General features: G+C 40.2%; 1 protein-coding gene across 17 annotated transcripts in view; it reads right to left on the bottom strand.

The window, feature by feature from the left end:
- Window positions 1–1,427: 1,427 nt before the first annotated feature.
- Window positions 1,428–23,536, bottom strand: part of AAK1 (AP2 associated kinase 1) — a 165,183-nt gene continuing 143,074 nt past the window's right edge. For 5 of the 17 annotated variants that reach the window (XM_046660222.1, XM_046660226.1, XM_046660224.1 and 2 more), the window contains 5 exons: window positions 23,304–23,405; window positions 22,138–22,239; window positions 20,659–20,769; window positions 18,933–19,043; window positions 1,428–8,277 (listed from right to left, as the gene is read on the bottom strand). In XM_046660222.1, the coding sequence (XP_046516178.1) occupies window positions 7,148–8,277; window positions 18,933–19,043; window positions 20,659–20,769; window positions 22,138–22,239; window positions 23,304–23,405 (1,556 nt within the window). In that variant the 3' untranslated portion in view covers window positions 1,428–7,147. Of the gene's footprint in view, window positions 8,278–9,536; window positions 18,024–18,932; window positions 19,044–20,658; window positions 20,770–22,137; window positions 22,240–23,303; window positions 23,406–23,536 lie in introns of those variants that run through there. The other 12 variants (XM_046660235.1, XM_046660236.1, XM_046660237.1 and 9 more) reach the window with 8 other exon arrangements.

Genomic DNA, 23,536 nt, shown 5'->3' with positions numbered 1-23,536 from the left:
ACCACTCCAGTATAAGGTAAGATAAACTCAAGGAAAAATACATAAGACGGAAGGGGAAAGATCTTTGTCTCCAAATCCAGAGAAAAAGTTCTAAAACATTTGCTCATGGCTTTTCCCTGGGTCTCACTCGTCCCTCCCACTTGGTTCTCTATTAGGGGGCAATATAAGGACACGTCTTCCCTGACTGGTCTCTTACCAACCGGTGTCAGGGCTGGCAAAAGTGAGCCACAAAAGGGTGAATGCAAACAGAGCCCACCCCGTGGGAGATGGAGCTTCTAACTCTGGCTCTCCCTACAAGGAAGGCAGGGCTAAGTCCCTGCAGGTGAGCTCTATCCACATTTGCAGAAGGCTCTGACCCCTGCATCTCAGTGGGAGCGATACATCTGAACGGGCTTGGCCCAGAGCTGCCCAAGTTGCAGATAAGGAAGACTGTACTTTTTTTTTGGGGGGTGAGAAAGCTTGTCCCTGAGCTAACATCTGTTGCCAATCTTCCTCTTTTTGCTGGAGGAAGATTGTCGCAGAGCTAACATCGGTGGCCATCTTCCTCTATTTTGTATGTGGGATGCCACCACAGCATGGCTTAATGAGCGGTGTGTAGGTTTGCGCCCGGGATCTGAAGCTACAAACTCTGGGCCACCCAAGTGGAGCACATGAACTTAACCACTATGCCGCCAGGCCGGCTCCGGAAGACTGTACTTTTGGTTAATGGTAACTTGAAATAGAAAAAGCATAAGAACTTCACATTGTAGAACTAGGTAGGGCATATATTTAAAGATAGACAGATGAATCAGATCGTAAATCAATCCTCAGAAAAAGCAGGCAACTTTGGTTTTACTTGTGCCTATTATACCAGAACTCTTTGGATCTCTGGATCTTCTTTGAACACTCTCCCTGAACCACGACGTCAAGCTCAATGAAGCACAAATGTTACTGTTATTTTCTCAAATTTAGAGAGGAACTAGGCAGGCAGGTTCTCCTCTCCTGAATGGATTTAAAAATTCTTAGGTGTAATCCATTTCCCCCCAAGACTTCTCTCTTTAGTTTCTTATGTTAACGCTGGTCTCTCTGCGGGGATTTTTTTTTAAAGACTGCATATTTATGCAAGTTACATTCAGATACATATTTTAGAAGCTCACAGTAAAGTTTATATAGCAGGGAGCTCTGTAGTTTTCCCAGCTCAGTTCTTATGGCCCCATTATCTTGTATTATTTATGTCCCCACCATAATACCATCTAGAATGGAAAGCAGGTCTCAGGAAATAACAATGCCAGCATTGGAAACCATTCAACCAAGCAACTAACCAACTAACCAAAAGTTGTTCCTTGAAACTTAAAAACATAAAACTAGGCTTAGTACCAAGTGAAAGGTGCTTATGGAGCCCTTCAATCCTAGGGAGATCTGACTTAAGAAATAATACAAAGTGTGAGTCACATACTTTAATTAGGTCCATTTTAATAAAGTGTATCGGAGTTTACAACTCAATTATTCATAAAAACTATCAGATACATAAGACAGATCACACGAAGAGTGCAATAACGTAAATCCAATAGTCTGCAAATAAGAGGTATTGCAAAAACTGTTAAGATTGACTTTATAAATGTCTTTTTCCCTTCCTTTCCCGTGTTCACAGCCCTTGAGATTGCATGCACATATTGTTTTCTGAGGTCTAATGACCTCAGTATTCCTTACAGCTGGGTCGATCTCCTCATTCAGTCAACTCAAAATACAGTCAGCTGAGGGAGTTCACCTCTTCATGGAATGAGTATGGTCCTTGGCCTTTATTTGGTTTCTATTTCCTAACAAATGACATTAAACGTTCCCTCTTTCAAAGTAACATCTTGCAGGCCTTGTGGTTTTCTGGTCACTATTGCCCTACCAACACCACACAGGAGCCAAGGGTTCAGGTCAAACCCTACTGAGTTTCATCCTTGTCGATGAGACCAGCATGCTGGCCATGGAAATGAGGCTAAGGCAGTGGCTGATTTTTCCCACCCTTAACTAGAATAACTCCAGTTCTAACTCAGAGAGTTGTTGGGAAATGAACTCAGTTTACTCATGCCAAATACCTACTGTCACCTCCTGGTATTCTTTGGATTGCCTTCATTAGGAGGTCTTAACAGCACAGCAGGAAGCACGAGGATACATACATACACACACATGCACACAGACACTCCATTCACGCTCCTCCAACAGTCGTCTTTGGTAGACTCAGAGAATACAACTGACTTCCATTTCAAAGTGAAAAGGCTACCATTGTCTTCTCTCACTCCCAAAGACTCACTTTAACTGACATTGGTAACAATTATATCTGCAATTCTTTGCCAAAAAGAACAAAACAGATTCCTTGAACATGTATATATGGTTCTATCACAATGCAATGCAGATAACATTGACTTGATTTCAAGAACATTGTTACCATAAACTCAAAACACTGTCACATATATTGAGATTTCTGATTTCTGGGAAGTAGCTCAGATGAAATTTCCTATGGAATTAAAAGTTATGGGAATACTGGATGAAGCCACCAGTGTGCTGGTTACATTTAGCCATTTTTACAAGCTATTCTAGAGTCCCTTCACACATAAACTTGCCCCTGCATTCTGGGCCTGTATTAGATCACGGTGGAGAGACGCCTTTCAGTTGAGTCTCCTCAGAGTAAGGCTGGGCTTCTGCCAGCCTTCCTTCATCGTTTCTTCTAATCCATACTAAATGGAGAAAATGAGCCATTTCATTCATACTTGGAATTATTCCAGTGTGGTGAGATTATCACAGGCTAGGCTGAAACCTAAGAAACTGTTTACAGTAACATGGGAGGCAAATAAAAATTAACATGATCATTCAATCATACCTCTCATCATCCACTTATTGGTACAGTCATAATAGGGGAAGGTCAAGTGAGGAAATGAAGCAGGAACAGGAACAAGGGAGGTGAGCCAGGAAGACTTGTAGTGGTAGAGAAAAAGCAGGAAAGAGCTGTGTCTGGCAGTGTTTTAATGATGGGATCTTGGGTACCACACATGGGAGGCCTGTTTCCTAACAAAGGTCAAGGTGCAAATGAGGCAGATAGGACCAGGAAGTCAGACAGCAAGCTGGCATCCTGGGAATCAAGACGCTGCCAGAGCGGATTCCCACGTCTAAGCTGAGGCAGGTGGTTGTTTTCTGCAACCTAGCAAACTTATTTTGTAGCAAAAGAACACAAAAATAATTCCCAACCAGATATTACTGTTTATTTTCAAACATTTTGAAATCTTTCCTTAAGTGAACTTCACAAGTTTGCAAGTGTTCTGGTGGTTTAAAAAAAAAAAAAAAAAAAAACCCCACATAGGCAGTAGTTGACAAAGGTATAGGAAAAACTATAAATTTAAATTGCATGATTCCATTTAAAATCTTCATGTTTACTCCATCAGGCAGGTTAGAGGAGGATTAGAACTCAGGGGTGGCTGTGGGCACTTACAGGGCCCTCCTGCTTCCTTAGAAACTGTGGTCTTTTCAGCAGCTCTCCTATGTACCTTTCATCAAAATAATCTGGATTCCAAATTTATCAGATAAAACAGCATCTGTGTGACCAGAAGCCATACAGAACTGATTGGCATGTGTTTTCCAATTTCAATTCCAAAGACATAGCACAGAATAACATCTTTCTTTATTAAAGGGACCCAAGTGGCTCCATTTTAAGTAGCATCCTTCCTGCTGGAGAGCTGGATCTCACTCTCCTCTAGTTTCCTATAAAATTTCCTATTTGATATAAAGCATACCTATTACATGATCTATATATTGATGATCTTTCTTTATGGAAGCAAATACAGCATGACTGAATTTCTACTGTCAGCTCACTCTGGTGATTACATTTATTTTAAACAAACCTGATAATCTGATACTTTATGTCACTGAAATGTCCACCAAATAGTTGAAAACACTGATGTTCATGTATTCTAAAACTTACTAAATAATGAGTCAATAAATATCGGTATTTTTCTTGAAAGTTTAGAAAGAAATCTTATTGCCAGATTAAACTCAGACCCAACATGGGCATATGAACACATACACACCAGTCAACATATATGAAATTTTCAACTCAACAATGAGTGAGCCCAAAATGAAACAGTTGATGACCTAGATTCCCTTAGGTCCTGCCCAGCAACTGACTCAGTATCACATTTTGTTTATCCCATTTTCCAATCTACAAAGGATTTGGCGCTAAAGGGCTTGTATATGAGCCCAAGAAACATTTATGTTAAGTATTTATCACCACACATAACTAACTTCATTAATTCAATAGTGCCTGTCAGTCAATTAATGTGGATTCTTTAAGAGTTCATCAGTGCATGTTGTGGTTCAATGCTTTATATCTAAATATATTCTGGCTCATCGTGTTCCACTGAAATGAAAGGTCACGAGTTTCTGCATTCCCTATCACTCCCTGCTTTGTGTAAAGCAAATAACACATAAACTAAAACAAGAAGTGCAGCATTTTGTTGACTATGTATTTGTTCTCTTTAGTGTTAACTTGTTGCGGTATAGTTACTGGAAACATGCATTTGCTACTAACTCAGAGCACCCTGAGCACTCTTGATTCCCTTAAAACTAAATTTTCCAGATTTCCAGATTCAGGATGGCTTCTGGCAAGAACATTTTATCTTTAAATGATGCATTTACCCTATATGATCCAAAGAAGATCAGTGCAGAATTCACCAGTTATTAGCTAATAATTAATGTAATCCAAGTCAAAAAATTTCCATGCATCACTCAGTACATACGAATAATACAAAAGTACTTTGCATGTGTTTATATTTATTTCCTATTCAAAGAAGGTATTTAGAGTCTCCACCCATCAAAGTCTCCAGTGAGAATAAAAAAAGGTTTACAAGCCCATGCTTGACAAATGATTCAACTATGTAATAAAATCACCACGATTTTATTGATTTTACCTTAAGAACTAAAATGGCTACTTGATTAGGAGGGAGTGATCGAGTAATCAGACATTTGCAGGGCTGTTACATAGGTAATCCTGAATATCTGGAAGAGTGAATTAGAATGACTTTTCACTTTTTAAGAGTTTTTGACTTGGGGTGAGAACTCTCCCTGAACATTCCTATCCTCTTAGTTCCTGTGTTTGAGGGCTTTAACTGATAATGGCCAAGGGAAGAGTCTGGGGTGCAAAGTTCCCTATGTATCAGCCAAAACTATTCTTTCAACTGGAAAGATGATTTTACATCCATTGCTACACAGAACAATCAGAAATGATCCCTGGGAGAGAAGCAAACTCTTAGAATGAACATTTAGCAGCCGCCAAAGTGAAAGACTGTCACGCTGAAACCTCAGTTGGACAACCATTGCTGGTAGCCCTAATCCAGTGCCAATTATTTAAGTTTATTTTTTAACCTGGACACTTTAAATAGGTGAAGAGTAAACTAGAAAAAGTCTTGAAAAGTAGCTGTTCATATTTTACTGCCGAGATCTCTGAAGTTCAAATTTAAAGAGTATGACACCTACTCAACTGCGGTAGAGTCTGGCATTCAGGCTTGATTCTTGGATGAATTCCCAATAATTCTTAAAGCATTAATCTGGTTTGGTAGGCAATCTCCCGACTTCTCCACCTAATGGAGAAATCACTAACGTTTACTACAAGTCACAGGAAGCTTTCAAGCTGAAACATGGTGCAGCAACTCCTTCCATTAAGTTGAACGTCCTCAGCAGAAATTGTCCCATTGAGACATGTTTCATTTTAAAGCAGTGATGATAAAGGGAGGAAAACAGTCAGGAATGAGTCAGATCCTTCCAGAGATAGAAGACATTTCAAAAACACAAGTCAGTCACCTGTCTGGCCTACTTCAACATCTAAAGAGGATAGAGAATTGAAAGGTTTTCATGTCTAGCTGATTCACCTCTTTTCCTTTCTCCCAAACTTATTTACATGTCTCAGATTTATATTTCCTCAAGAGGCAGCAGAGAAAGATGGCAAGGATTTGGAAAAAACAAACCAGCAAATCTAGTAGCCTAGTCTCATGATTGATTAATTCCATGACAGTACGGAGTGCTCAGAACTAAGGTTTTTAAATACTTTAAAAAATTACTAAGACCACATACCCAGTGGTTGGAACTGCAACAAGGTGCTCTTTTCTATTGTACTCAGGGAAAATGTATAAGGATAATTAATTTTTCAAGACCACGTAAATGGAATTTGTTAATAGCAAATAGTAAATTCTGGAGGAAAAAAAAAAAATCTAATCTGAAACCTCAGTTCCAGCAGAATTTTCCTACACCTTCCAATGAATTCAATTTTGCCATGAGAAAAGAACTAAATAAAAATAGGGTTCAAGTCAGTTAGGTCAAGAGACAAATGCCAGTAAATGAGTGATTGTGGAGGTAGGCATGATGGGACAGGATTTACCTAAAGAAAAATGCTTCCTGTGCACGCGCACACACACACACACACACACACACCTGTGCACTCATACTAATTTAAAAAGCATCGATGTGGGGAAGGCTCAACACTTAGACATGAGCACAGCTATGTCATCTGTTTGCATTTTTACATAGGAGAGGATGTGACACACATTACACACCCAAGGACACTCTCATGGACAAGGGCCAGCCTGGCTTGCACAGACTCAGAAACAGATCTGGAGAATCCTTCTAGAGCTGCTGGTTTTACAGGAATGGTTCGTATCTGCAGGATTACACTTCCTCTTGATGTGCAGGGTTTTTATCTTGCATTTCTTTCCAGAAATATCCCCTTTTCTAGTCCTGGAGGGACTAATCTTAATTCCTTAATGGACATGACTCAGAACAGGAACTGCAGGAATAAATTAGCAGTAAGATGCCCCTTTGGGGTTGGGGTGAAGTATTTCTGGATTTAAACAGTTTCTGGGCAAACAAAAAAAAAAAGCAGAGTTCTGGGTGGAGATGCAGATGGAAGTGCCTGAAAGTCCAGAAATCAATATAAACAAAAGAAATGAGCATAACTTAAAGGGGTTTCAACTAAGTATCACTGCAACTGGGTTTGTTGACTGAAGTTCTGCTCTGACCCATGGAACCGAAAGATAATAACTGATATATTTCTTCTTAGGAAGGCTCAGCTGGGAGTGATGTGGTGGGTACTGACAGTGGGGTTGAGACAGAGAGGCCTAAGGCTCAGGTATTGCTCCTAAGGTTTCTGCTTGGCTGATTTTGAAGGAAAGGGTGCTAAAGAAAAAGGATCAGCAGCTGGCAGCTCCATAGTCCTGGAGGAAAGGGATGTGATGGAAACAGAGCCAGCTATCGACTGCTTGTTGGTTTGTGAAACAATTTTGTAGGCAGCAATGGGCTGGGCTTCTGGACTTGGCTCATCTTCTGGGCTATAGTGACGGGAATATTTGGATAAAGACTGGGGGCGGAATGGTTTGCCAGCCACAGGGCCTGAAACAGCTTCTTTCTGGGGCTGAAGTCCTTGGTTTCTGTCATTAGGATGGGCCCCAGATTCCAGGGAGGATCCCCTGGGAGAGATGCTGTCAAGATGGTCTGCTGCTTGTACAGAATGGAAGGGGAGGTTAGATTGTTGGACAAAACCAGTCATGGAATACTGAGCTCGGACAGAGGCATACGCTGCTCGATCAAGGCCTGAGAGCAGAGGGACATCGTCTGTCTGACTGAGGAGACTGGCCTGCGCAGGCAGCTCCTGGGAGGTGCTCTGGGCAACTGTTAACTCCTCCATGCTTTTCTTCTTGGTAAAAGGAGCTCTCAAGAACACGTCTGCTTCCTCTGGCTGGGAAGGAGCTACATTGCCCTTGGAGACAAATGGGGCTTTGGAGAAAATGTCCATGTCATCAGTTGGAACCCTTGAGCTCCTGAAGGGAGCTGTGGCAAAAACATCTGGCTCACCGAGACCATCCGTGGTTAGTTGTGTGACGGCCTGGAACTGGTTCTTTCTTCCACCTTGCACTGCCTTTGCTGTCTCAGTAGAGACTTCTGGCTGAGCGAACGGAATGGCTCCTCCCACCTTCCCCTGCGGAGGCTTGCAGCTCTCATCCTCCTCTTCAGACTCCATGAGGAGCGGTCGAGACCCGCTGCAGTCTAGCATGTCCCCCTCGAGGTCAGTCCCTTCCTCTTCACTGCTGTGGAATGAGCTGTTGCTTGAAGGGCCATCTCGGGCCAAGTAGTCAGATTCTAAATTGTTCTGAGTTTTTGTGCCAGGTGCTCTGGAGGGGTCTGGATACAGGGGAAGGCCTTTAACACCCGCTGATTCTTTAAAGTGCTCTACAGTAATTACAGGACAGGGATTGGGCTCTCTCTGGAGACCTAGAAAAGTGCAAAATGCAGAATTAATGCATAGGTCAGTTCAACTTTCCTGGGAACACTGAACGGTCAGCTCGCAGCGGAAACATTGTGGGACCAAATAATAGATGTTGAAAATGGAAAAGGAAAAACAAAAAAAAAAATAAAAGTCAGGCAAGGAAACTGCACACAAACTGGAACACAACCAATCACTGTCTCACATTTTGGAACATGATAGGCACAATGTGCAGGAAAGGAGGTGGAGATGTTAGGCACACAGACATTCAGCGTAACTACGCAATGCTCCTACTCGTGGGGCCAGGCACAGGCACCTGCTCTACCTGGCACTAGGCTCATGATGGAATGAAAACAAACCCAGTCACTCATCTCCACATATACCATGACAGTTCTGGATTATGTAGAAATACTGTCTGGGGACAAAGTCAATTCGGTATCTGACATGGGGTCATCTGCTCCATAATGCCTATATCTGAGGACAGAACCACCCCCCCCCACCCCAAAAAGCAGCAGAACATGGCTGCTTGACAAATGCAAGTTTATTTGATGATTTACATCACAAGCACTACTCAAAGAGCACAAGAGTACCCAAAATGTGAATACTAAAGGCACTTTCTAAGGGGAGGAGACATAAAATCATATTAAATAAATCACCTTCAGCTGAAGTTGCCCTGGAATTTTTGTTGTCAGTCTTCTAAGTTAGCAAAGATCTCCTCTGCTTAAATGAATCCATCATAAAGTTCTTTAAGCAGAAGAAATAAAATGCATGGGTAGTTACTGCAATATTTGCAAGCTCTAATATACTAGTCTATTTCTATCTAGGTAGAGGTGCCTCAGGGTGCTCTGGCTTTTAAAATCAAATAGACAATTATCAGAATGCAAGAGAGCTTACCTTCCAAGAAATATTAGCAGGTTAGAAGTATGTCATTGGGCACATGTTAGCAAGAGGGCAGGAAAAAGGCATAAGTAACTAAGCAAGAAGAATCCAGAGAAGGGGCGGTTGGGGACAAAGGTATCATCTCATCATGGGTTTCCCAACCCACCAGGATAAGAACATTAGGTTCAATGGTTTGGATTTGATAGATGACTCAGAACCTCAGTACAGAGGTCATTCAATCATCCCCTCCCCACATTACCCTCTCCCCTTCTATGCAAACCATTAGCTGGTAGAAACTTCTGCTAACAATTAACCCCTGCTAAAGCTGCTGCTTGAAGTAAGCACACAGAACACAGCAGAAGCGGCATCAAAATCAGTTTATTGGGAAACCAGTTACTTAGAGACATTACATTATAAAGAAATGTAGAGAGAGATCTGAACATTTTAGAAGATACTGTACAAAAATATTATGTTTCTCTGAATCCTATAACTTTTTAGCAGTGCTTATTTTTAAACAGTTCTGGCCTTATATACTGTTTTCAGAAACAAAAAAGGTGGGTCCCCCCATTTTTATTTCCCTTTCTAATGGTTTGAATGCATTTGGTGAATTCCAGTTAGAGTCTTTAAGTTAAATTCTTTACTGGTGCCAAATGGCTTTCTGAATAGTATTTGAAGAATATGATTTTGAAGATGATAAATATTTCCTTGCATTATAACTTTAATATGTGCACCTACATGGTGATACAAAAGCATCAGTCAGCTGATAGGAAATAAAGGAAGACCTTCTCCTTTGCAATATATGTGGAAAGACATAATCCTAACCTCTCAGGTAAGTGTATTGATATTAGATCTGTCACAGTGATTCCCACATGATGACTGCTGGGAGAAAATTCAATGAAAGGGGGCAAAGAAGTTTTCCAAAATGAGATTCACCAAGCAAAGTGGTATGAGAGGCCCCCAAAACTCTTCAAACCACTTTCTAACGTAGCATCAGCTGGACAAAGTTCTCAGTTGTCAAAACAAAGGTACAATTTCTCATTTCCAAAACTACTCTGAAAGTTGATGTTATTAAGCTGGTTCTATGGGAGAGCAAGATATCTCTTAGGAAAAAAATGGTAAATTTAGTCAAGTTAATGACCAACTCTGACATCATACAGATCAATAAGGAAAGTGGAGTTTTCTGGAGTTTGACTGGAGTTAGTGTTTTTGGGAAATTTAAATTGAATTCACTCAAATCAGCTGCCCAAAAGCAGCTGCCTATAGAACCAGGGGCACTTTGGATGCCTGCAGTGTTAGACAGGGTTTGTTTCCCAGTCAGGGGACCACACCACCCATCTGTCGGTTGTCATACTGTAGTGGCTGTGTGCTGCTGTGAGGCTGAAAGCTATGCCACAGGTATCTGAAATACCAGCAGAGTCACCCATGGTGGACAGCTTTCAGCAGAGCTTAAAGACTAAGACTGACTAGGAAGAAGGATCTGGGCACCCACTTCTGAAAAAATTGGCCATGAAAACCCTATGAACAGCAGTGGAGCATTCTGATATAGCACCGGAAGGTGAGAGGATGGCGCAAAAAGACTGGGCAGGGTTCCATTCTGCTGTACACAGGGTTGCCAGGAGTCAGAATCGACCTGACAGCACTAACAAAATGTGTTACATTACATTTTGAGAACCGTAAAGAACCAAGAAGGGTGCCCACATCCAGAGTTAGGAGAGAAGAACATGCCTAACCCATCAAAATTACCCATGTTAAAAACTGGGTTCTCAGTCAAGTCAACTGGAAACTTGTCAACTCAGGACATAGTCTGTGACCTTCATGGTGAGTAATGGGAAAACCATACTTAAAATTCCAACAACTTTTTAAAATTGACAAACAGTTACAAAAATACTCTAACATCAAGTTTGAAGGGAAAACTAGTCTCCTGTCCTTCAAAACAAGGCCAGGCCTATCTCATATCTCTCTTTCAGCATGAATCTGCTTTACAGGATTGGGAAAGTACATTCAAAGGATTCTCCTGAGAAAGCCAAGTCTCCCAACCTTCCATTCTTTTTAGAGGAGGTGCAGTGTGACCAAGGCAGAGAGCAACCATCCTCTGCAACTCTCCAAGCCTGGTGCTCTGGAGACCAAAAAAATGCTGGCGGATATGGAGAAACGCAGACATCCACACTGCCTCAGGGAATTTTGGTGGTGGCAGCACAAGGAATATAGTAGTCAAGAGGAGAGAGTCTAAGTAACTGCAAACAGAAGATAGACATTAAACCTTTTGGCAGTTAGAGGTCTTTTTTGGATATGAGTGTGTTCTTGTGGGGAATGTATGTGTTTTCAAGGTGAACAGTCCTTATATATGAAGATAGCCTTGTATTGTGAGGAAAATGTGTTTGAAGTAGTCTGCCTACTAGCAATGAAGGATTTACACTAATTTAACCTCATGCCTTGGCCCATTTCCTTTGGTAACCAACAGCATGCACAGCAGATGCCCTGAGACCACAGAGCTCTAAAGCTAGCCAGTTGTTCCTGGGGGCATGAGGGAGCTTAAACGCAGGACCTGACCTCACATTCTGTACAAGGGTCTTTCTTATCATGAAGGCTAAGATAGGGTATTTTGTTCTGATTCCCTCAAATTGGGTCATGTCTTTTATTTTGATTTAGCACATTAAATTAAGCAAGAAGTCAAAACACATTTCTTTTTCTTGTTCTGATATAGGACTGTGTGCCAGCTTAAGGTTAAGTACACTTTTCTACACTTCCAATAGGGCTAACTCCATTTCTCTTGAGGCTCCAAATTATGCCGTTTTCAGTAAGAGCTCATATGCTTCAAAGAGTAGGATGAGGGTCCCAAAAAGTATTTGATGACTTGGCAAGTATCCTTACTAACTCCCTATTAACTTCTAAAGCAACCAAAAATGTTGAATGATTTGGGATAGGTTCACCCTGGAAATTTTATCTGATGGACACAGTGAGGCTCATCAGAGTGCCTTCCAAAAAATCAAAATCTGAAGACAAATTTCAGGCTGAATATTCCTTAGTGAAATATATCATGTAGAACCAGAATTTTACTTTCCCATAAATTAAAATAACAGTTACAGGGAGTATCAAAGACATAATTCTTGCCAAAAGCTGAAAATGAAGACTTGGAGTATTGAGAAACCTCATATAGTTAGCAAATAGAAAGCAAAAATCCCTTTGGAAGAACTTCAGAAATGCAGCGCCAAAGTTGAAATTCAGACTCTTGGAGCCTAATCAGGGAATCCAGAAATATACATCAAACTAATAATTTCCATGACCTTTTGGCTTAGATAATAAAATGAAGCATGTGGTTCTACCATATGTTGGGTAGTTACATTAAAACCCAGGACTGGGGAATAAGGGATTCGATAGGAACCAACACTGGCTAGTGATGCTCTGTCTCTCAAGCCAACGGAGTCATTAAATGAGAGAGATTTCTCTCTGGGCATAAAACTGCTGCTGCCAACATAAAATCTTTAATTAAATTGGCCTGTGTATATTCAAGATTAAATCAGAGGAGGGTAGCTGCAAATCCGTGCTCCGTTTTCAAACCTGTGTCTGGTCACAGCAGATGCAGGCTCACAGGGGTTTTATTCTCCCTGACCACAAGGTGAAGAGAGGGGAGCCACGACTCACTGAAATGTCCTTAGCATGTGTCTCACACATATTCGCACTTTCCTTGTGCACAGGTACTTATTGTCATTCAACAATGTCTTTAAATCTTTTTTGCAAAAGTGGGTTTTCAGGAAGTCAGGAAAACAGCAGCTATTTTAAGTTATTTACATCTCTGAACATGCTCCCATTTGAACAGATAAAAGTCTTTATTCCCCTGTATGTTTACATAACAAATTTGTTTACAGACGTTTTTTATACAATACTTGCGTAGCAATGTTCAAATTTCACATTTTTACTGCATAAGATAGCTTCGTGTACCTCTGTTTACTTTGTCTTCTTGGGGAGGACAAGATAAAGACCTGTGGTAAATACACATCCACGTGACAAGGAGGTGTGCAACAGGGCAGAGTAGAATACTCACAGGAAAAGAGTGAATTCAGGACACTGCAACAAAGTGGGAACCAAGGACGTGTGTTCCATCCTAGCAATACCATTTAGTACCTTTGCATAGGTTAGCATTACCCAAAGAACCTCCCTCCCCCACCTTAGAGAAAGAAAACCCTAGGGAAACAAAATAGTATCTTGTTACGGATTATTTGAAATGGAGGCCATCTGGGATTCATTCTGACTCAAAAAACTTCAGCACACCCAAGTTTAGGAACATTACTAGAGTGGAAAAGGAAAAGACTAACTGTGTTAGTAAAATTATAGCCTCTAGAGAGGAATAAAAGATAGCTTTGTAATATCTGGAGTGTTTCAGTAAAGATTCCATTTTAAACATCCATGTGATAGTTTCTCTGTTCTGCCTGGCAGCCTGTAATTTGTTTAACTCAGTACTTTGGGCAATCCTGTCATTTTTATCCCCAAACTCTAAGTTAGTGGCTACAGGATCCTGATAATCTTACAGACTGAGAAAGTTAAAGACTCTGGACATACAGAGAGACGTCATGGCGGGAGACTTTATTTTGGCCCAAGGTATCTACAGCATGCCTTTGTTCAGCTGAGCTCAGATCTCTCCATACCTCTGGGCTGAGGTCAACCCCAAAGGTCCCCTCCTTCCCACAGCACTGCTGAAGGCAGAACTGTCCCAACCTGGCGGAAGGTTGTGTTGGTTTGAATCAAAATGATCAACTATCTGTCAGGAGAGTAGGAAAAAAGTATTATAAACAAAATACTTCGTCTTGAGAAAAACAGTTTCCTTCTTGGGTTTGTTCCCCTATAATTATTAGCAATCCAAGTTCTATGACTCTAACTCAGGAAGAGCCAAGTCCAATATCAAATGACACTGAACAAAGTGACAACTTCTTTCAGAGGTATTTTAAAACTCCTATCTTTCAATTTTCTAAACCATACTAAAGACAGGCAAAATTACAGAAATTCCCTTATTCAGAATATTAAGGAAATTAAAATTGTTATGACTTCCCATTATAAGGTCCTCTCTAGGAATTTTCTGTGGATTTCTTTTTACCATCTTCAATAGTAACCACTGTCCGTCTTAGGGGGGTAATTTTACTTTCTGGAAACAGCTGAATGTTACTTAGAACCAAGAGGGGTAGAAAAAGATCAAGAAAGAGAACATACTTTCAGATGCTGAAAGTGATACTAATTAGATGATAATACAACTGGTTTTCTTATACCCTGTTACCTTCCTTGATGGTATTTCTAAGGAGAGGAGTTTCAAAAGTAACTTAAATGACGGCAGCATCATTAGAATAAGGATTAGCTTCCCAATTAAAACCAGATGCTTTTGAAGAAAACAACACTCAATTAGCTGTCAAAATTCTGACATGTCTGCTAAAGAAATCATTAATTAGAATCATATTTAGGAGTATCCATTTAAACCTTATCTGCTCTGAGGCCTGCATTTTAAAAAATACTGGGACTTGAATTTGATGATCTAGTTGTTTGAATGCTATAAAAGGAAGAAAAACAATGTGTGATGTCTTCTGGTGTAGTTACTACTATTGCACAGCTGGAATAAAAGCAAATCAGAAACATATGCTCACAGTATTTGCCCATTTTTAAATGGCAGATCATTGATTATACATTTTAAAAGAATTGAAATCTTCAGATATTGTTTTGTTGGAATAGGTAGGAGTGTGTGTGTAATATTAAAAAAGGAAAAATTGATATCCAAAACTCGGTGATGATTTAGGCTTCTATTCAGATAAACAAAAAAGAGCAACCCGGTTTAGTTAAAAGCCCTATAATTCTCTAAAATGTAAATACTGTTACAGTAATAGTAAGAACTATAGAAGATAACGGAAGAACATCAGGATTATATAAATCCTTCATAGTCCTTCCAAAGCATAATAATATACGTATTTAGAACCCTAGAATTCTATAATCTTAAAGACCATGTAGTCCAAACCCATCATCATATAAATAAGGAACAGCAGCTCTGAGAAGTGAAGCACCTGCTGAAGGCCACTCGGCCACTGACTGGCAAAGGTGAGGATGAGACCCCAGGTGGCCTGTCCTGCCCAGGCCTCTTCTCCCACCAGCTTGCATCAGGTTCCCACACCTGTGAAATGAAATGGATGGACTAGAGGATGGTCTCTAAGGTCCCTCTTGTAGCTCAGTATATAGTTTCATAAGTCTATCAATTATCAGCACACTACACTCATCTCAAATAAACCCTTTTAGTTCAGGGATGATGCTATAAACTAAGGGAGGCCCGGTTTACTGAGTCACTCACATGTATTCCTTAACAGAAAAACAGTTCTCCCCTTTGAGGCCCTACTCCTAAAGAATAAGCCCAAGATAATTTCATGTAATTATCTCCCTCAGGCTTCCTCCAACCACTCTCTGGCTTCCAGTCTGTTCATTGTCATTAACAGCCTCCATTAAGCTTTATTGAGCCAGATGACTAGATAATATATCTCAAGGCGATTATGGGTAATACATGAAAGGAACAATTTAGAGACACTTACCTAATTTCTAAACTGTACTCTTCATGGTTTCAATTAAAGTGAGAAACTAGATATTTCATTATATTTCTAATATGTATGTATGAAAAAAATCAAATTGGAAAACATAGGCATAAAACATTATTCTTATTTAAAAATAAACATTTCCTTCATTGGTTTATACATTCTTTCTATGTCCAGGGAAAAGAAGAGAATTTTGATCTTCAATAATATTCCTGTCCGTGAAGGGGCAACCAAGTCTCATTTGCACTGCTATCCAATGATGGAGCTCTTCAAAGATATCTTTTTTAATCCTCAGTAGGAAGGTTGTGCCTCCCTCAATTTTGGAAATTATCCATTATCCTAATAGAGGCCTTTCCTTAACTCCTTAGTTTCAGCTGGCATGGGAAATATGTCAAGTCAGAAAGGAAGACTGAAAGATTCAGACTTTTCCTCTGATGCCTTTCAAAGGCTGCTCTCACATCACTGGGGTCAAAGCTGGACCTCCAAAGTGCAGTGTTTTGCAGGCTGTTGTTGCTGTTCAACTTTCTTTTTTTCCCCTTAAAGTGCAAATGTGAGGAAGAAGAAACAAAAGTACTAGATAGAGAAACAAGCAAATGGCCTTGGAATTTTATTTGTACAAATCTGATCAACTAAGAGTTCCCCCTTCTGATCATGGAAAATGGCATTCAAGGAAGAGAACCACAATGGGGTTTCTCTGTGCCCACCTCTTTTCAAAAAGGTGACTTTAGAAGACTGCTTTCCAGGTAAGGAAAAAAAATACACTTCAGTGAGTAAGGACATATACAGAGGGTGACCATGAGGCATGTTGTCATGTCAGTGCAGGGTCCTTTATTTATCTTATGAACAATAGTCTAAGGTCAGTGAGGAACTATGCTTTGTTTCGTTTTTTAATCTAGGAAGCCAAGGAAAACCAGCTGAACATATTTCATTGGCTGCATCCTTCAATTCAAACATCAGAGAGAAAGAAAGGTAAGTAGCCAGGGGCAAATTGTGCCTAGCTAGTCAGCACACTTATTTCTGATTATTTGAAAATAAACAACATGCTTATTCTACAAAGACAGAGGACCTGCTGAAAGCTTATAGCAACACACAAGTCTACTCAAAATGATTCCATATGTTACACTGTAAGATTGTTGTGTAGTTATACAAGGGAAAGAGATCAAAACCCTGTACAGACACCTGATATCGGACTGGAAACGCCAAGTGGAAACAGAACTATTCAGCGTCTTCATTTATACACAATTTACAATATTTGATTCAAAATAAAAATCACAAGAAAAATACATCTGTTTCTGCTACAATTCCTTCCCCTCCCCCATCCACCCCCCAGTGAAAAGTCTTCTAATAAAAGGTATCATATTACCACCATTGTCTTGTTTTGGTCTAATTCTGAGATCCCGGCTTGGGAGAGTTAACATGAAAAGGAATGGCAATATTTGGGATTTATATAATGTACATATTTTATCCAAGGATCTCAAGTACTTGCAGTCACGTCTCCAGATCTGAGAAATCACGGTTCAATGGAAGCCAGAATGCTGGACGAATGCTGGGCAGGTTGCATGGGGTGTAAATCCCTTGGCTAAGTCTATGATCAAACAAGGTCAAAGTTGGCTGGCTAGAGCTGGGTTCACATTCTCTTTTCAAATATATACCATCAGTCAGTCAGTTTTACTCTCTCTTAAACCACACACTCATCTCCAGGCTACCGCCTTCTCCAGGCTACTGCCTAGAGTTAAGACCAACTGAAGAAGCCATATCCTCATGATAACGCAGCAGGATAAAAAGCAAAAACAGAGAAACAAATTCAGCAGCATCTGGCCAAAGGAGACAGGGGTTGGGAGGATTGATTTGGGAGGCCATTCCTAGCAAGAATAAGACAAAGGTGTCAATTCACTAGTTTCAGTTACAGTTAAGCTTTTGGTGGAGTTGATTCCAGCAGAGGTGAAGCTCATGGCATCTAGCGCTTGATTTAAGTTAATGCTATTGAAGAAGGGTAATGAGAAAACACAGCAAACTAACAGGGAGGAACTGGCCAAGGACTATCTGGAGGGCCAAAGTGATTTTCTTTCCTTATCATTTCTACAGGAGAAGGCAAGGGGTAGGAGATAAGGGCTAGAGGGTCCCTTATTTGCAGATTTTTAAAAAAATCATTTTCTTATAACTCCATAATGAAAATGTATATTATGGTATGAAGGTTACAGAACTGCATCTGCTACTGGGTCACGGCTACAGGTCTATGAGCTGATCCACCAGCAGTAAAGACCTGGCTAGGTTGGGAAGACTGGACTCAGAGCTCCCACTGCTGTTTCTAGAGTGCCCACCTGGAAGTGGAGAGATAGGAATTCAGTACAAAACACAGAGGGTTACGGTTTAGATGTGCAAAGCAAGCAAAGGAGAAAAAAACCAAAACAAAACCCTAGAGAAGCAACAATTTACATTTGCAAATTCTTACATCTTGATTTTTAAACATATAAATTAGGTATTCACCACCTCCCACCAAAAGTTCAGGCACTGTGTGCATACCATACTAAGGCAGGACACCTTACAAAAGAGGATGCTATTTTCAAATGAATATATATTTTGCCTGAGAACTTCCTAATAACATTGAGTCATCTCCCTGATAAAGTAAAAATCAATCATTTTTGTTTTGCAGAGAAATCATTTATTAAGACCACTGCAATAAAAACATGCTTTAAAAAACATATATAGATGGTCCTATGGCAATTCGGTGTTTTCTGGCATGTTCAAATGATTTTAATCCATCAGAGGAAAAAGGATGCTCCACAAATGTCCCAATAGATGCAAATGATACCAAAGCATGATTGCTAATGTCTTTGGGAAGAATATTTATTACAGATTGTTCTAATCATGATAAAAAATGTTCAGTGCTTTTTTTTTGATATATGCCTTCAGGTTTCCACTGACTGAAGATCACTTTATTTTTGGCTTGATAATTTGTAAAAATCAGCTTTTAGTCAAACCATTCAATACTTTTCTTCTCTCTAAATAAACGCCATGGTCACGCTTCAAGGTATATATATATATATATATATATATATCTCAATATCTCTGTATCTAGCTATACTGGTCCAGCTCACAATGATTGTCATTACCCGAATTTCCTTCATTAAAGCTTGATGCTTTTTCTCCCCCTTGTAGATTAGGTACATTACTTATTTTGTAGAGAGCTGATGTCAAGCTCTTTTTTTTCCCCATCCTCTCTTTCTTACCTTGTGGGTTTTTGGTTATCAATACAGGAATAGGGTCAAACTCATCTTCTGCCACCTTGTCCGAGCCCTCAGGGACATCAAAACCTGAGATGAGATTACTATCTTCTGCAGCTTAATACAGAATGCAAGTACACAAGCAGAAACAACAGAGGTAAAGATTAGCAAAGGAGAGAACGTGTAAAGGGCACAAAGTTCCCAACCATACAATCACTGTTGTTTTTAAAGGTGAAAATGCTTATTTTTCTGAGTTGAAATAAAAGTAGCAAAATTAGAAACCTTAGGGAAATAGGAAAAGATGCTTTAGAGCTGGCCATGTTAAGACTTTTATAAATGATTAGGGAGAAGGGGTATAGGATGGATTGTCTCTACCATTATAAGACCATTTAATTGTAGTTATTGTGAGGCATCTCTTCAACATCAGTAATTCACAAAGGAAGAGGGACTAGTCATTTATCTTCTTTATTGAGCAAACAGAGACCTGACCAATAATATTTGAGGGGGGCAGGGGAAGGTAATTAGTCACTCTTTAATAAGCAAGTGCTATACACAAGGCAAACAAAATACTTCTGAGAGGACGGACTGCCCTGTGATTGGAAAAATAAAAATTTTCAAACAACTCTGAGGCATCAGGAAATGTTGACTACAAGATCACACACACCGAGACTTCAAGCAGAAGTTTGTGAGAATATTCTTCTCCATTCTAATTAAGGCTATCCCACCAGCAAGTGCTCGCTGAGCACCTATTCTGCAAGCGATGCTTCTCTGTAATTACACATTACTGCTGACACACTCCTGCCAGACATACCTGGTTAAATAGGTAACTTCTCTCTACAGGCTCTATAAAAACATAATCATTTTAATGCTGCCAAAGGTAAAAACAAAAACCCAGCTATTACCAGGGCAAACCACAGGCTAATCATTTTTTAGTCATCTCAGGGACGCTTCCTCCTTAGATTTCCTTCAGAAAGGACTTAAGCTGTTCCTCTTCTATGTACTGCTCCTTCCAGAAAGCTGCTGTCACTACTCGAGCACAGAAAGAAGTTTAGTGAAGGCCTGCGTACAGTAAGCCTGGCACTGTGCCCAGCGCTTTCACAAACCACTCACTGAACAGAACTCAATCCAAGTTCCCTCTGTCCAGCAGAATTTCAAACCAGTACTAACTCAAGACTAAGAAATGAAAATGGTAGATTAGAAAGAGAAATCCAGTAACCAGTCATGACTCAAAGGTTAACTAAAATTCAAACTTTTACAAGTTCAATCTTTGAAGACTGCCTTTTGAGGAATGATGCCTGTTTCTTTATTGTAGTAATCACTACAATAAATCACGCAAAAACTTTAAATCAGATTTGATGAAACAATTTTAAGTTCTAAGGCCTAAAAGTATCATATTAATAATTAGAGTCAGTTCGTGGACAGTCAACTCAACGATCTACGGGGGCTGACTGCAAAGGTATGGAGCTCCACCTTTAACAGACAACATGAACTATCTGCTCTCTGGGTGACGGCCAGAAGGCAATACCTCACTAACCGGTTGCCTAAGCTTTCTTAAATGTTATTACTGAGAGAGATTATAACACAGTGGCTAAGAGTACAAACTCAAGTTTTCCACATAAAAGACGTGGTTAAAAAGTTTCACTAGCAAAGACCTTTGGTGAGGAAAATTCTCAGGAGTTGTTCAGTTCTCCTCTAAGGATGCATGTGGGCCCGAGACGAGGAAAGCATTTACCTTTATGGGCCGGAGCAGAGATCGCTATGGGGGCAAACTCTTCCAGAAGGTCAGCAGTAGGGTTAGAAAGCAGAGAGTAATCAATCAAGGAATCTTCCCCAGTGAGAGAATCTGAGTCCAGATTAACAGCATCCCAGGTCAGTGATGGCATTAAATGGCACACACAACAATATCACAAAATTAGATCTTAGCCTTTAAGTTATTGCATTTACATGTTATACATACAAGCCAAGGTGGAAGAAAGAAAATCAAAAGGAACATATTAAGCCTTCTAGATTTGTATCCATAGAAACATGTATTTCTAGATTCCTCTTAACATTAATATATAAATATGGAAGAATTTTTTGCTCAGACAGTTGCTGTTAAGCAAGAATGTGATCTGGATGACAATAAAACTTTAGCACCTTAGTTCTCCACAAACGCCCTTTGGGAAAAAGACTTTGAAACTAAAGAGATTCATTGAGACTTTCCCTAAACGCTCACAGAAAAAGTTACTATAGGATGGGGTATCAAAGCTGACTAGGAGGGCGTTGTCTCTGTTTACTAATGCAGAATATGATATGATTAAACAGTACTTCTAGAACTCAACCAGATTCCCATTCAAAATAGAATGATCTTGCCTCTTACTAGTTTTCTTTAAATTTGAATTGCTCCTTTGAACATACGGTTTTGCTTTTAGTTAAAGAACAAAAGGAAGACAAAATTCAGAATTCAAGCATTTTAACACACAAATTGTTTTCTGGGAAAGTTTTCTAAGAGAAAACAGTCAAGCACAAGGAAAAGGAACAATATTGCCTTCTGTGTTAATTTTTTTTCCACCTAAATGACTATTGTCATACTTCCTAGACTTCTAATTGTTTCTGTTCCAAGTTAGGAAATTGGACACTTATCAAGGTAATTCTGGTCTCAATAAAAATGAAGGCTATCGAATCTATATTTATGGGCAGTTAAGAAACTCCACAAAGAGTGAACTTTGAAATTAGGATGAAAGCAATGGCAGGATCCAGGAAAGACTTCAACTTTGCCTACAATTTAACAGCAAATCACCTACATATGAGTAAAGTACTATGCTGGAAACAGAATGTCAACATACAGAACACGAACTCCATGGATATCACTGACATTGTCAGATAGGAAAGGCTGCTCAGAAATCTCGGAGGAAGTAAACATTTCCTTAGAGCTCAGCAGAGTTCTTTAATTAAGGAGGTGGAGGGAACCTGCCACCAGTAAAAAGAATCTTGAATAAATACTGTAACCAGAGAAAGCCAGGGACTACTCTAAAAGACCATGGCTCCAAAAAGTACTCTGCTCTTTAGCAACATCTAGAAGCTAGGTCTGTAACAATATGGAGCATCCATTCTAGGAGGAACTGACCAAGCTGCAAAACAAGCCCAGGATCATCTGCCATGGGTGGGAAGACTGGCTCTGAGGGCTCACCACAGTGACCAGTCCCTGCAGCTGGAGAGACACCTGACTGACCTGTGCGGTTCGAGGTCACAGATTCCGTCTGAGATGGGAGGCGCTGGGGGACCGGGGGCTCCAGTCCTGGTATGAGACTCTCAACAGCAACATCAGCTTTTTCTTTTGTAACAGAGCATTAAGAAAGGAGAATAAAGGGTAAGGTAAAGAAGAGTCAGAAGCTTCTTTAGACAATTCTGTTAAGACTTTCTTCTACAGGTCTCTAAAATGCCAGTCTCAGGTGAGATGGACAGCACAATGAGTTACTTTATTTCTGCTGCTCTGAGTTTCTGGGCTTCACTGACTGAACACGCATGTGCATGGTTAACTGCTATGGCTAGTCCCAGTGATTCTGTTTTTACAGATAAATGAAAAACATGAGCCACCCAGCAGATTTATTCTATGCCAGAAGACATAGGCTGAAAGGCACCTTAATATCTTCTGGTAATTTTGCTTTTCTTAAGGGATAAACTTGGGGGCAAACATCCTCTGTGCCTTGCAAAGGCCATTAGTCCATCTCAAATCTTACCCCCTGACGTAGCTGGGAGGTATTCTGCACTGTGTGACATCCCCCAGTTGGAGGCCCATCTCTCTGTAGGGTCATGGCCTTTCTGAGTTCTAGGACTCTGTGTCGATGGAGTACAGGGGCCCTGGACATTTTGTAGGTCTTGCCTGCCTTGCAGTTGGAGCACAGGAAAATGTCAGAGCAAGCAGACCAAGCCCCTGCCCAGGATTCTACTCATGGGCTTCACCGCTGGGCAAGTGTTTTCTGTTACTGATTCTTGGAACATACAGAGGCCTTTTGAAGAAGAATGTACTAAAGGTTAAAGTCTAGCTCAAAACAACTGTTTCCATGAAGGTTTTGTAACTAATTTGTGAATTTTCCCACCTTCCTCCTCATTCATAAGAAATTCACTCCAGAAATCTCAGGATATCAAGAAAGGCAAAAATAACAGCACTGTGTCCCTGGAAGGCAGAGAAAACACTTCATTTGGGGTGGTGACAAGTGAGATTAAATAGCCTTGGCTTCTGGGTTGGCACAAGGCACTGTTCCAAAACCAGCAGACTTTGTGGCATTTCCACTCCTCACCAGGGCTATTCACTAGGTATCTGTTAACTAGTTAGTTACTGTTCTCGAAAAAGACACACATATCATGCATGACTAAAGAATGAGATGATGACTTTACCAATCACAGCATCGGAAGTACTACCAAAAGGATCTGTCATAGGCAAGAGGTCAGGGAGCAGAAGAGAAGTGTCAGGAGATTTGAGTCCCTCAATTAGTTTTTCTAGGTTGGGCAGAGAGGTAGAGAGAAAGCAAAAATGCAATGAGATGTTAAAACAAGCTGATCATTTACCATTCTCTATGTAAACACATTTTAGAGGTCAAAATTTTGTATGGATTCATCATAAAAATGAA

This window comes from Equus quagga, chromosome 5 (assembly GCF_021613505.1).
Source record: "Equus quagga isolate Etosha38 chromosome 5, UCLA_HA_Equagga_1.0, whole genome shotgun sequence".
NCBI classification, from domain to species: domain Eukaryota; kingdom Metazoa; phylum Chordata; class Mammalia; order Perissodactyla; family Equidae; genus Equus; species Equus quagga.
The sequence above is the reverse complement of the archived record's forward strand: the minus strand, read 5'-3'. Positions and strand labels throughout refer to the sequence as shown.